General features: G+C 53.3%; 1 protein-coding gene across 3 annotated transcripts; it reads left to right on the top strand.

The window, feature by feature from the left end:
* The first annotated feature begins 1,010 nt into the window (after positions 1-1,010).
* On the top strand, positions 1,011-11,631 carry Gpr108 (G protein-coupled receptor 108). Of its 3 annotated transcripts, none has more exons than XM_032900811.1 (16): positions 1,011-1,176; positions 1,796-1,915; positions 4,113-4,163; positions 4,348-4,430; positions 5,418-5,539; positions 6,672-7,081; positions 8,430-8,563; positions 8,662-8,737; positions 9,104-9,177; positions 9,279-9,396; positions 9,579-9,709; positions 9,878-9,921; positions 10,145-10,194; positions 10,327-10,410; positions 10,516-10,643; positions 11,178-11,631. In XM_032900811.1, the coding sequence occupies exons 1-16, from the start codon at positions 1,051-1,053 to the stop codon at positions 11,248-11,250; spliced, it is 1,824 nt and encodes a 607-aa protein (XP_032756702.1). In that variant the 5' UTR covers positions 1,011-1,050; the 3' UTR covers positions 11,251-11,631. The 3 variants fall into 3 exon arrangements, with proteins under 3 accessions (XP_032756702.1, XP_032756701.1, XP_032756703.1); XM_032900810.1 differs by having other exon boundaries at positions 8,629-8,737; XM_032900812.1 differs by lacking the exon at positions 1,011-1,176 and adding an exon at positions 1,200-1,299 and having other exon boundaries at positions 8,629-8,737.
* Positions 11,632-13,006: the final 1,375 nt, after the last annotated feature.

Below are 13,006 nucleotides of genomic sequence, written 5' to 3'. Positions count from 1 at the left end.
ACCCCCACTCTTCCCGGCTGTAGGTGCTTTCTCCGCCGCAGCAGAAGTGTCAAAACGCCCTTGTGCTGCAGCTGTAAGAGCGGTCTAGACTTCTAAGGAAAGACGCCCTGGAGTCCCGCGCTGGAACTGAGACTCTGATAGGCCTTGTCCCCACCTGCTGGTGGTTTGTGGGCTAAGCTCGAGATGTAAAGTGGGGTAGAGGGATGGTGGAGGAGGTTGGAGAAGGCCTCAGCGACCCAGTGGCGAAAAAGGTTATCAGACTGGGGTGGGAAGCTTCGTACCAGGGCCGGCAATCTAATTAAGAGTTGAAAACTACAGTTGGGGTCCAGCAATTAGGACTCTTTCAAATCTGAGGGCTCAGTAGGAATTGAGGAGCCAGTGTGTAAAATGGTGTCAGGGAGCCTAGATTCAGAACAGGGAGAAGTCAGTGTTTCAGGTTGAAGTAGAGATTCAGCTGCTGCAAGGAGGTTTTTAGCCTGGGGCCGAGTGTGCAGGTGGGATCTACAATGGCATTCAGCCTAGGATTAGAAGGCAGCATAGGGTGAAGAATTTTAGGCTTCCCGGTGGCCCAGCGAAGTTGAAACAAGGAAAGTTCGCCGACACCTATGGTTGCTAAAACTTCTGGCCAGGAGCTAGGTACCGGGAAGTGAGGGGTGGGAGAGGAAGTGCGTCCTTGGGAGTACTGGGAAGTGTAGTTTATGCATGCTTCGTTGCACGGATCTGCTCCCTCTACATTCTGGGTAATGTAGTCTTAGACCGTTAAGAGTTGCTGAAGGAATTCCGCTTTAAGGGACGGATATGAGTTCCTGGATCATTGGTTAGTCGTCCTGTTCATCAAACTACATCCGGCACAATCTGTTTAGCGATTGGAGAGCCATGAAAGTAGGGCTGAAAAAGATAAGCACGCCCATTTGAGAGGTATTCTGACAATCAAAAGGATTTCAGTTGCTAATTGGGTAACTTGACTACATCGTACGACTATTGGCTGAAAAGTGGGCGGGCTTTATAAGGCGTCAGCGGCTGTGTTCGGGGGCAGTCGCAGCCCCAGAGATGGCAGTGAGCGAGAGGAGGGGGCTCAGCGGCGAGAGCCCAGCGCAGTGTCGATGGGAATACTTGTCGCTGCTGGTGCTGATGCTGAGCGGCTGCTCAGGCCGTATCCACCGGCTGACTCTCACAGTGAGCCCCGCAGGGTTGGCCTCGCTGTCTCTCCCCCCTTAGCTCCGCCGGTGAATGGAGCAGCCGCACCTCCCACTGCAGGCTGCTAGTGGTCTCGTCCTGGGGTCCCCCCGCCGGGTTCTGGTAATGGGTTGGCCTGGTTTAGGGGGGCGGGGCTTCATCTCCCAGGACCCCTGACTCCTGGCGAATTTAATTTCAGGGGGACCCTCGGTAACAACCATAGGACTTTCTGAGAGGAGGGGGTACCTGGTAGGATCTTCCTGGAATTCACTTCGTGGAGTGGTGGAAGACTATTTGAAAATTTAGCCCAGATAGAATCGAAAACTTTTCCAGGAAGTCGAAGCTGTTCACACCAGCATGTGAAGCCCACCCTCAGGGCAGTGCACATCAATATGGGGTCTGCCATGGGTTTGCCAGAATTTCACCCCCTGGACACTCAAACCCACCCTGTAACTGCCTGGGACTGAAGTAGGAAAATGTTACCAGCACCAATACACAGTACCCAGGAATGCTTTCTCACGTGCTCCTGTCCTGAATACAAATGTATAGAAACACGCAGTGGGGCTGGACTTGGTGGAGAGAGTGCCCTTACTGCCACTGCCGCTTTGGTTTCCTGCAGGGGGAGAAGCGAGCTGACATCCAACTGAACAGCTTTGGATTCTACACCAATGGTTCCCTGGAAGTAGAGCTGAGCTTACTGCGACTCAGCCTCCAGGAGACAGAAGACAAGTTTCCAAAGGTGAGGGGGTTCATGGGAGGGCTCAGTGCACAAGTTCTGAAATTCCATCCTAGCTCTGTCCCTCACCAGTGTGATCTGTGGCAAGTCCCAGAGCCTCCTTGAGCCTCAGTTTCCCCACCTGTCACTTAAGAATGAATACGGCTGTGAGGCCCAAATTGAACCTCTTCTGAGACCCCTTAAATGAGACTCACGGAGGTAGTGATGGATGCAAAAGCAAGAGGAACTTTATTGTTCTAATGTGCTGAGGTCGCCCCACTTCGGGAGCAGACTCTAATGGGATTATATACTTTTCAAACCAGCAGGGCAGAATTCAAACAATTGGGGCAGAATTTGAACAATGGTAACTAGGCACGGAACTATGTACTACGGATGGAGAGAGGCAACCTTCAAACCGATTCAGTGTACCATTTTGGGACTTTCCAAGGAAGGGGGGCGTGGGGAGTCTCAGGTGGCTTTGTTTAACAGTTTGGCTTGCAGCAGTTCCAGAAACTAAACTAGCTTTTTTTTTTTTTTTTTTTTTTTTTTTACTTCCTGGAAGGGAGGGGTCCTGTGCTTGGAGGTTTGTGGTGGAATTTTCCTACTGCCTTAGATGGACCCCAACTCCGGCTCTTTCACAGTATCTCATGCAGTCTGGGTTTGGGGGTACAGATCTTAGTGTCCCGGCTGGCTGAGGCAGGAGGATCAGAAGTTAGCCGCCAGTATGTATATGTATATATGTGTGTGTGTGTGTGTGTGTATGTATATATATACATATTGCATTTTAATCATACTTGCTTCTCCCCCTAACTCCACCAAAATCCATTCCTACCTTCCCAAACTCCTCCCAGTTCATGTTATTCTTTTTTTTTTTTTTTTTTTTTTTTGGTTCTTTTTTTTGAGCTGGGGACCGAACCCAGGGCGCTTCCCTAGGCAAGCGCTCTACCACTGAGCTAAATCCCCAACCCCTCATGTTATTCTTTTTTAAAGACATGGCCTCACTATGTAGCCCCAGATAGCCAGGAACTCTGTGTAGACCAGGCTGGCTACAAACTCGGAGATCTGCCAGCCTTTTCCCCAAGAGCTGGGATCCAAGGCCTGTGCTCTTTGTTTTCATCTGGGGCCACAACCCTCCCTCCCTCCCTCCCTCAGCATCCATCAGCTGTCCTCAGCTCCTCAGCTAGGTGTTGGGTCTGAGCACCCCTCTTCGCCCCATGCTGCGGTATGGACTAGCTCTATCCTGTGTGGGCAACTGCAGCTGCAGAGAGTTCATAAGCAGCAATCTGCTGTGTTCAGAAGACACTGTTTCCCACTGGCCCTCCTCAGCCTCCGACTTACAGTCTTTCCTCTTCCTCCTCCTCCTCCTCCTAAGCCTTGGGTGAAGAGCTGTGATATAAATGACCCATGGGTAGTGGCCTTGTGTTTTTAGTTTGTTTGTTTGTTGTTGTTTTGGCCAGGAGGTGATGTTCAGGACAGGATCTTGGAACTCACTGTGTAAACCAGAGACCTTGAACAGAGATCCACCAGCCGGGTGCTGGGATTAAAAGGCATGCACTCCTGGGCCTGGCAAGCAGCCTCATTCTGACAGTTTGATTTAAGACAGGATCTCATGTAGTTATCCTCAATATCAAGCCCCTTCTTCCTCAAGCCCATAGCCTTTAAAGTTGCACGCGTGCTCTGTTCTGTCCAGCACCATCAACGTTTTCTGTGAGTAAAACCCATCAAGAAGTGCATCCCGGGCTGGAGAGATGGCTCAGTGGTTAAGAGCACTAACTGCTCTTCCAGAGGCCCTGAGTTCAATTCCCAGCAACCACATGGTGGCTCACAACCCTCTGTAATGGGATCCAATGCCCTATTCTGGTGTCTGAAGACAGCTACAGTGTTCTTATATATAATAAATAAATAAATCTTAAAAAAAAAAAAAAAAAGAAGTGCATCCCACATGAGCATTGTGGGCAAGGATGGGGCAGGTCACTGAGAAGACACCACACGGTGGGTGCTCAGTTCCTGTGAACGGAGCCAGTAGCACTGCTACATGCTGAGGCAGTAAAAGACGGCTGCAAGTTTGTACACACAGTCTCAGCCTGGGCAATATGGTGACTACCTTACCAACAGGGATCCCTGACTGGTCCCTGTCTCAAAGCAGAGCAGAGAACTAGGCTATGTTTCTTCTGGGGCACAGGATAGTTTGGGAGCCTTTTCTCTTTCTCTTTCCTGTCAGGTGGGATTCAGCTTGAGCCGAGTTCGGTCCGGCAGTGTTCGCTCCTACTCGGTGAGTGGAGAACATCAGAGGGGACGAGGGAGAACAGGTGTGGTGTTCGGGACCCTGTCTTCTCCATGTTAGGACTGCAGCCAAGGAGGGGCAGGGAGAGGCCATGGGGTAGACAGGGAAGCACACTGAACAAGGCTAAACCCATGGGCGGTTGTAACCCAGGCCCCCTCTGTCCACTCCCCAGAGCCGGAATTCCCATGAATGCCCTCTGGAGAGAAACAGCAGCAACTTCCTGGTCCTGTTCCTCATCAATATCAAGGACCTGCAGTGAGTTGGGGTGGGGCGGGGGACACCCAAAGCCCTAGGGAGGAAGCCAGTCACTTACTGCATGGTACATCCTGGGTTTGTCTCGTGTGTGTGGTATGTGTGTGTGTGTGGGGGGTGTATGTGTGTGTATGTGTGTGTGTGTGTATGTGTGTGTGTGTGTGTGTGTGTGTGTGTGTGTGTGTGTATGTGTGTGTGTGTGTGTGTGTGTGTGTGTGTGTGTGTGTGTGTGTGTGTGTGTGTGTGTATGTGTGTGTGTGTGTGTGTGTGTGTGTGTGGTGGATGTGTGTGTGTGTGTGTGTGTGTATGTGTGTGTAGTGGTGTGTGTGTGTGTGGGTGTGTGTGTGTGTGTGTGTGTGTGTGTTGTGTGTGTTGTGTGTGTGTGTTGTGTGTGTTGTGTGTGTGTGTGTATGTGTGTGTGTGTTGTGTGTGTTGTGTGTGTGTGTGTACATGCATGCTGCTGGAAATTGAGCTCACTGCCTTACAAATTGTAGGCAAGTACTACACTCCAACCACATCACTGGGGGAAGGGGGGGTGGAGGGGGCGAGCAGGGAATCCCCATCCCTGAGCCACACTCCCAGCTCCTCACTTGGGGATTCAAGGTAGAGGCTCCACCCCTGAGAAACCCCAGTCCTCTTTGTACTTTTAAGACAGTAACTCAGTACTTTTTACCAGTTTGGACCTTGAGTGCACTCTATAGCCCAGGCTGACATTGAACTTGGCAGGAGTCCTGACTCACAGGCCTTCTCCCTATAGACCAGGCCATGTGGTCTTTTAATTTTGTGCTTAAATGGCCCATCCCAGTGAACTGATAGTTGCTATTACAGGTAGCATGGGTGTGTCAGCTACTGTGACAGGCAATGGCCAGGTGCTGAGATTGGTGACCAGCGGCTCAGAGAGATGTACCAACCCCATAAGACATCCATACACGTTCTCTACCTGACCGTACACTTGACCCTCCCCCTTCCCGATTCCTCCCCTCACCCTAGGGTCCAAGTCCGAAAATATGGGGAACAGAAGTTGTTCATCTCCCCTGGCCTCCTCCCTGAAGCTCCCTCCCAGTCAGGTCCCCCGAAGCCAGACCCAACAGGCACCCCCAAGGACAACCATGGTAAGTCCAGGCGGCCCACAGAGCTGTGCCAAAGGCCAGCTTTAACACTACTGGGCAAATGAAACCAAGGCAGGCAGCAAGGGTGGGCATCAGTGGTTAGGGCCAGTGCAGACGACTTCTGGCAGGTTAACTCCTGCTGATAGCAGTAGGGAATTAAGAAACTTAGCTACTTGGGCTCTGTACTCTGTACCTGGGCTCACAGCCTCTTGCTGACCAGGCCAGAGGCTCAAAGTTAGTTAACTCTCAAGAGTCAGAGAAAAGGGAAAAGAAGAAGATAGGCACACAGACAAACACTGGATGAAGCAGGAAAGGACTACTTTATTCTTGCTTTCAGTTTGTTATAGCTTTTTAGCCATACATCTCTCTAAGTGGAAAGGATTACCTCAGATAGTGTTACACAAAAGGGCAGTGACAGAAGGATGTAGTGAGCTCAAAGCAGTGTTTCATTCCGTAAGCTCATTGTAAGTTCAAAGCAACAGTTTCCCACGGCCTCACTTTATCATGGTGCACACCCGTGGCCTCATCCTTGGACCTGGCCTAGAATGAATGTTCTCCTTGATCACAGATCTGCCCCAAGCCGATTTCTCTTTTTAGTGTAATCATGAAATCCTCGTTATGCAGCCTTCTCCTGGGGGAAGGGGTACATTCTACTCTTAATTCTTCTAACTTTATATCCCTTTCTAATAAAACGACTAAAGCTGTGTCTCCTTAAACTTTCTTCCTAAACTCATTTGAATCAAATCAGGAATTCTCTATAAAGTCTCTATTCATCTAGACAGCACTAATTCACGAAAGTTGCTCTTCCTGTTGATCTACAGGAAATTTACCCAGTAGGGTGGGCTGTCACCCAGAAGTAATCACACCAGGCTACAGGCAGTGAGGGTGTCCCGGTGTCCACTCACACCAAGGCGCGTGAGTGAGGAGGGTGGCAATGATAGGCCGAGAAGCACACCAGTAGCAGTCCTGGGATGAAGCGTCGGGCTGTGCCTCACCAGAGCCCACCCATCTCAGCCATGTCAGACAGGGGCCGTCTCCAGGAAGCTCACCTGCCCACTGCAGCTCTTCCTGCCTGGCATCCACCAGAGCTGTCCTGGGCACCCACCAAATTTTCTGCCCATTTGTCTTTTGACAGTCATTCACCCATCTCCGGCAAAGATGTCTGCAGTCAAGGAAGATCAGGCAAAGCTTATGGTGCCCCAGGTTTCCGGGGATAAAGCTCTCCCAGCGGGACACAGGCACTCATCTGATGGCCAGCCACAAAGCCAGCCACCCACACGGGGGCCCAGTGGGAAGGAGAAGGAGCTGGTGTTGGGACTGGGCCACCTCAATGACTCCTACAACTTCAGCGTGAGTGTCTGTCCTCATGTCCCCACCTCCCCCGAACCAGATCGCGGCTCAGGAACCCTCCAGACTGACGCCCCCTCTCCCCATGACCAGTTCCACATTGTGATCGGCTCCAGGGCTGAGGAAGGCCAGTACAGCCTCAACTTCCACAACTGTTACAACGCAATACCAGGCCAGGAGCAGCCGTTCGACCTCACTGTGAGTGTGGGGACAAGTGTAGCCACGCAGCTGGCTGCTTTGTTTTCATTCTGTGCTTTTGCGTTCTAGGCACACTTTCCTTATGTGGGGGGAAGGGAGGAGCCATCACAGCACATGTGGAGGTTGCCTCTTCCGCGGTGTGGGTCCCAGGGATCAAACTCAAGTGGTCATGTTTGGCAGCAAGCTTCTTTACCCATGGAGCCATCTTGCCAGCCCTTGGATGAACTTCTTTTTTCTTTTTTTTTTTTTCCTGGAGCTGGGGACTGAACCCAGGGCCTTGTGCTTGCTAGGCAAGCGCTCTACCACTGAGCTAAATCCCCAACCCCCTGGATGAACTTCTTAAAGTCCTTCATTGCCCTCCTCCGATTGGAAGTATTATGAACATATAGAAATTAGCTATCCAGGTGGTTTTCCTCAGGGTGGAAAACCTGTCCATCTTCATACTGGTTTTTGTTTGTTTTAGTTTGGTTTGGTTTGAGACAGGGCCTCACTTTGTAGCCCAGTCTGGCCCAGAGCTCTCTCTGTGGGCCAGGTTGACCTTGCACTCACAGAGCTCCACCTGCCTCTACCCCCCAGAGTGCTGGGATTAAAGGAGCGTGATGCCACACCCAGTTCACCTTGCTTTTTGCAACAGGGTCTCTGGCTGCCTTGAAGTTCACAGATTCTGCCAGGCTAGCTAGCAAGGGGAGGAATCCTCCTGTCTCTGCTTTCATGTTGAGATTTCAAGCAAATGCCACCATGCCTGGCTTTTTTTACCTGGGTTCTGGGGATCTGAACTCTGCCCCCCATACTTGCAAGGCAAGCGCGTTAGCACCTGAGCTGCCGCCACAGCCCCATGTGTTGTCAGATGTCAGAGCAGCCTAGACGCTTGCTTTACACTCACTTTGAATGTGTGTTTGCGCGGTGCGTGTACAGGTCAGAGGGCAGATATATGTCTCAAGGTGCCACCTGAGGCTGAATGGTCCAGTCACAACATGGGTACATGGTATTGAATCACCGTGGGTCACTTTTCTCCTGGTGTCCCCTGGTGTCAGCATCGTGAAACACCTCTGTATCCCTGGTGTGCACTGTTTAGATGTTATGAGCCTTCTGGAAATGCGGGAGACGCTATGCAAATACTTGCTTACTCTTTACAGAGACTGGGTCGTCCTTGGGTGTTGGTTCTTCTAGGGTCCCAGTGCCATTCCTCTGGCTTCCAGTGTAAGACTGTGTACTCATTTGAGAGATGGGACCAACTGAGGCTCTAGCTAGAAAGTAGAAGAGCTAGAGACTAGAACTTTCTGAAACCCAAAGCTAGAGCTCAGGGGCAAGGCCACCCATCTGCGTTATCATCCCCCTTCTCTTATAGGTAATGATCAGAGAGAAGAATCCAGAAGGCTTCCTGTCAGCAGCTGAAATCCCCCTCTTCAAACTCTATCTAATCATGTCTGCCTGCTTCCTGGCCGCCGGCATCTTCTGGGTGTCCGTGCTCTGCAAGAACACGTAAAGCCCCTCTCCACCCTGCCCTCCCTTCTCATTTTTCTGAGAGCCTCCCATGTTGTCCTCAGTGAATGCTCTCCACCCCATTCTCCCTCTGGCAGGTACAGTGTCTTTAAGATCCACTGGCTCATGGCAGCCCTGGCATTCACGAAGAGTGTCTCCCTACTCTTCCACAGCGTGAGCACACAGGGCCCGGTGACGACACAAGGGTGGGATGGGACCTCTGTCTGCCTGTGAGCCTTGTCTGCTTCATCTCTCTTCCACTCAGCCCAGCTCTCGCTGCCCAGCCAGCGCTGACTGTCCACCCTAATGTCTGACCATCCCCACCACCTAACTTGTCTCTTGGGTGGAGGGAACCCACGGTGACTGTCACCTTCATCTCACCCTACCCACAGTCACCTACTTGTTCCATAATTATTCCCTGTGTTCCTAACTGCCTCCCCCATCCTCCTCCCTGACTAACTGCCTCCCCCATCCTCCCCTCTGACTAACTCCCTCCCCCCATCCTCCCCTCCGACTGCTCATATGTCTGCTGGCCTCCAGATCAACTACTACTTCATCAACAGCCAGGGCCACCCCATCGAAGGCCTCGCCGTCATGCATTACATCACTCACCTGTGAGTCACCCTGCTCTGCACACAGGTGGGGAGGCAGGCAGAAAGGGCTGGGTGTCCACCACATCAACCCATCGTCAGACCACCCACCCCCGGTCTCCCAGGCTGAAGGGCGCCCTTCTCTTCATCACCATTGCCCTGATCGGCTCGGGCTGGGCCTTTGTGAAGTATATGCTGTCGGACAAGGAGAAGAAGATTTTTGGGATCGTGATTCCCCTGCAGGTATGGGGCGGGGTTTCCAGTGGGGGTCTAGGAGGATACAGGAAGGGAGGCTCTGGAGACATGTAGGGAGAGATTGAGAGAGGAATGCTAGGAACTGCTATAGGCTGGCATGCTCAGGTGGGCTACAGGAAGGGAAGTCTGGTGTGGGGATGACACCACCTGGCACCCCACCATCCCCACAGGTCCTGGCTAATGTAGCATACATTGTCATCGAGTCCCGTGAGGAGGGCGCCAGCGACTACGGACTCTGGAAGGAGATCTTGTTCCTGGTGGATCTCATCTGCTGTGGTGCCATCCTCTTCCCAGTGGTCTGGTGAGGACGGGAACCCGCCCCTCAACCCACCTGAGGCCCTGCACCCTCACCTGGCTGGGGACCTGCCTGCCAGCCCCACCAAGACCCCTCCCCTCCCCCAACAGAAGACTCCTGTACACTGGACGGGGTCAATACTAATTAGTTCCCATATTCCTCCACCCCTTCCAGGTCCATCCGGCATCTACAGGACGCGTCTGGCACTGACGGGAAGGGTGAGGACCCCTCCTGGTCTCTGTCCCAGCCCTGCTTTCTCTTGACACTGGTGCCGGGCTCCACTGTTGACCTGGCTGAGCTCATCCCCTGTCCCTCAGTTGTCCAGTCACCCGCACACACACTGCTCTTGCAACTGCATCCTCTTGCCCTGGAACAACTCCCAGGTCCTGTCCCCTTCTCCACGGCCTCCCCCACCTTATCCCACTCTGTGCCCACCCACAGTGGCAGTGAACCTGGCCAAGCTGAAGCTGTTCCGACATTACTACGTCATGGTAGGAGTCCTGCCTTCCCACCGCCCGAGTCCCTCCCTGCTGGCCTCTGTCCCTGAGCCCCAGCCTTGACCTGCCCTCTGTCCTTGTGCCCCATCCCTGTCCCTTTTCCCCCTGCCAACCCCATGCCCCCAGGTCATCTGCTATATCTACTTTACGCGCATCATCGCCATTCTGCTTCGAGTGGCGGTGCCCTTCCAGTGGCAGTGGCTGTACCAGGTAATTGAGGTGGGGACCCCAGTAGGGGAGTCCCCAGGAGGGTGTGGGTGGTCAGGAGCGTGGTTGACCAGGAAGCCCCGCCTAAGCCCGTGCTCCGGCCCCCAGCTCTTGGTGGAGAGTTCCACCCTGGCCTTCTTCGTGCTCACCGGCTACAAGTTCCAGCCGGCCGGGGACAACCCATACCTGCAGCTGCCACAGCAGGAGGATGAGGAGGACGTACAGATGGAGCAAGTGTGAGAAAAGCCGCGGGGCGTGGCGGGGCCAAGCATCTTAGGAGCTGCCCCAGAGCACTCCACAGGGCCATAGGGCAGGATTGTGGGTGGCGGAGCCAAAAGGGACTAAAAAGGTAGGGAGGGTATGGGTGGCTCTAATGCTGCTCCAAGTGGTGCTTGGAGATGCCTAGGAGTGGGACAGGGCTGGCTCTGAGGTGGGCTGCCGAGGATGAGGGTTAGGATCTAGGTGACCTACAGGGATGTGGATTGGTGGGCAGCTCGGAGGGTGGGCAGGTTTGGAGTCACCGTAAGGACAGGATTAGAGTGTTGGCAGGGGAGGATGGGCCGTGGCATCCAAGTCTGTGGAGCCTCAGAGGCAAGCTGGGTCAGGACCAAACAGCTCTGGAGGACAAGACTATGTACCACCCACCTGCTAGGCTCAGGGGTGGGGAGGGGAAGGATGGAATGGGAGTGGGTGGGGCCAAAGCGGCTCCTGGACAGGGTCTGCTCACACGCAGGGGCTAGACCTTGCTTCTGCTGTGTACCCTCTCCCAGGATGACAGACTCTGGGTTCCGGGAAGGCCTGTCCAAAGTTAACAAGACAGCCAGTGGCCGGGAGCTGTTGTGACTTCCCCGTGTTCAGAGATCCACCTTCAGACCTTCTGCACCTCGCTCCGCTACACTTGTCCCCAAGTGTGCAGGGAGTCCGAGAGGAAGCTGCTCACAGGGCACCAGGGCATGGATTCCCAGGGAGCTTTTCAGAAAAGATGCCCTTCTCCCAGCACCACCGCCCTCTCCTCGCCGGGGTACCCTTCAGCCTCTTGTACAATAAGGACCAGTCTCTTTTTATTTCTTACGTCTCCTGACTTTGAGCGTTCTGAGTGTCTAAGGCAGTCTGCATTTATAATCTTGAACCCTGAATTCCAGTCCACATGGTGGCTCTGGAGAGCCTGGGCTTCATAAAACTTTGATCAGTAAACAAATAAAGAGAAAGCAGAATTCTCAGTGAGGGGAGGACCGCCTGCTGAGCTGAAGCTGTGCTGAGCCCTGTGCTGCTGGGGACAGCATGACCAAGTCCGCACTCCCACCCCAACCCTTACGGATCTTTCAAGTCACCAGACCCGGCCATAGAAGTCTGGGAGGCCAAAGGAAAGGCGGTGATGGGCCCATGCCTCCTGAAGAGGGTGCCACTGGGCTGCGGGAATGGTAAAGTGCTTCCCATGTTTGTACCAGGACTGGAGCGCAGTCCTAAAGCCTCCATTAAGATCTGTACATGATGGTAATCCTGGTGCTGGGGAGGTGGAGGAGACAGATCCCTAGTGCTGGCCACCCAGCCAGCCTGGCCTACTTCATGCGGCCCAGGCCCTTGAGGTGACACCTGAGGAACAGCCGGCAAGGCTGACCTGTGACTCATATCTACAGACATACAATCAGGGTGGGTTAATGAACACCAAGTACTTGAGGCCACCCAGTAAAACTAATGGGTGCCCGGCACAATTCAAGCCCGTAACTCTAACATTCAGAAAGCTGAGGCAGGAGAGTTAACTAGGGTTTGAGGCTAGCTGGGCTAGCGAGTGAGGTCCTGTCTATGTGGAAATGGACAGACATGGTCATGAGGACCCAGCAGCATCCTCGGCCTGAGCCTCTTAGAGACCCCCTTCCCCCTTTGAATGAGCTTTTCAAGATGGCTCTCCTTTCTGCCCTCCCCTGAGGATACCCAAGAATTCTTTTACAGAGTAAGTGCAGAGACATAATGGTGGGGAGGAGTGGGGGAGAGAGGCCCAAGTGAAGGCTTCCACTGTAAGGAAAAGAAACCAGCTGCAGCCCAGATTCACAGATAGCCCAGCCAGCAGAAGCACCACAGGCTAGGGAGGCTACATGAAGAAGGTGGGAGGCAGGGCCAGGCCTGGCTGGGGCAGCAGCAGGCAAAGTCTCAAAATCAGACTCATGAGGCTGTTCCAGGGCCCCGTCAAGAGGAGACTCCAGCCCTCCCTGTGCAATGCACACGCTGAAGTAGGTGGTGATAAGCCTCCCCCTCCAAAGGCAGCAAAGGGGCCCCGAGGGTGAGGGTTAAGGGTTGTGGGCCTAATGTCCTCACAGGACTCACGAGTGGGAAGAGGTGAGCTAGAGTAGAGGGCAGGGGAATGACCTGCATAGCCTTCACACCTCGCCTCCCAGGCTCAGGGTCAGTGAGAGTTTTCTCAAAAAAAAAAAAAAAAAAGAAAAACCGGGAGAGCAAGAGGAGGGAAAAAGGGACAGAGAAGTGAGGTGTACGAGAGACACCTACCTGAGTGTTCTGTTTGTCTGGTGCATTTCACGTTCTCTGGGGATCGGGCTGAGGCTGGACTCTACCCTCGCCCTCCCCCTTCTCTGTCAACTAACTG

This window comes from Rattus rattus, chromosome 4 (assembly GCF_011064425.1).
Source record: "Rattus rattus isolate New Zealand chromosome 4, Rrattus_CSIRO_v1, whole genome shotgun sequence".
Lineage (NCBI taxonomy): Eukaryota > Metazoa > Chordata > Mammalia > Rodentia > Muridae > Rattus > Rattus rattus.
Note: the sequence above shows the minus strand (reverse complement) of the source record. Positions and strands in the feature narration are given on the sequence as shown.

Coding starts and splice junctions, on each gene's coding strand:
- Gpr108 (XM_032900810.1), top strand. CDS start 1,051: ATGGCAGTGAGCGAGAGGAGGGGGCTCAGCGGCGAGAGCCCAGCGCAG. Junction 1,177..1,795: donor TCCACCGGCTGACTCTCACA/GTGAGCCCCGCA, acceptor GGTTTCCTGCAG/GGGGAGAAGCGAGCTGACAT. Junction 9,178..9,278: donor ATGCATTACATCACTCACCT/GTGAGTCACCCT, acceptor CCGGTCTCCCAG/GCTGAAGGGCGCCCTTCTCT.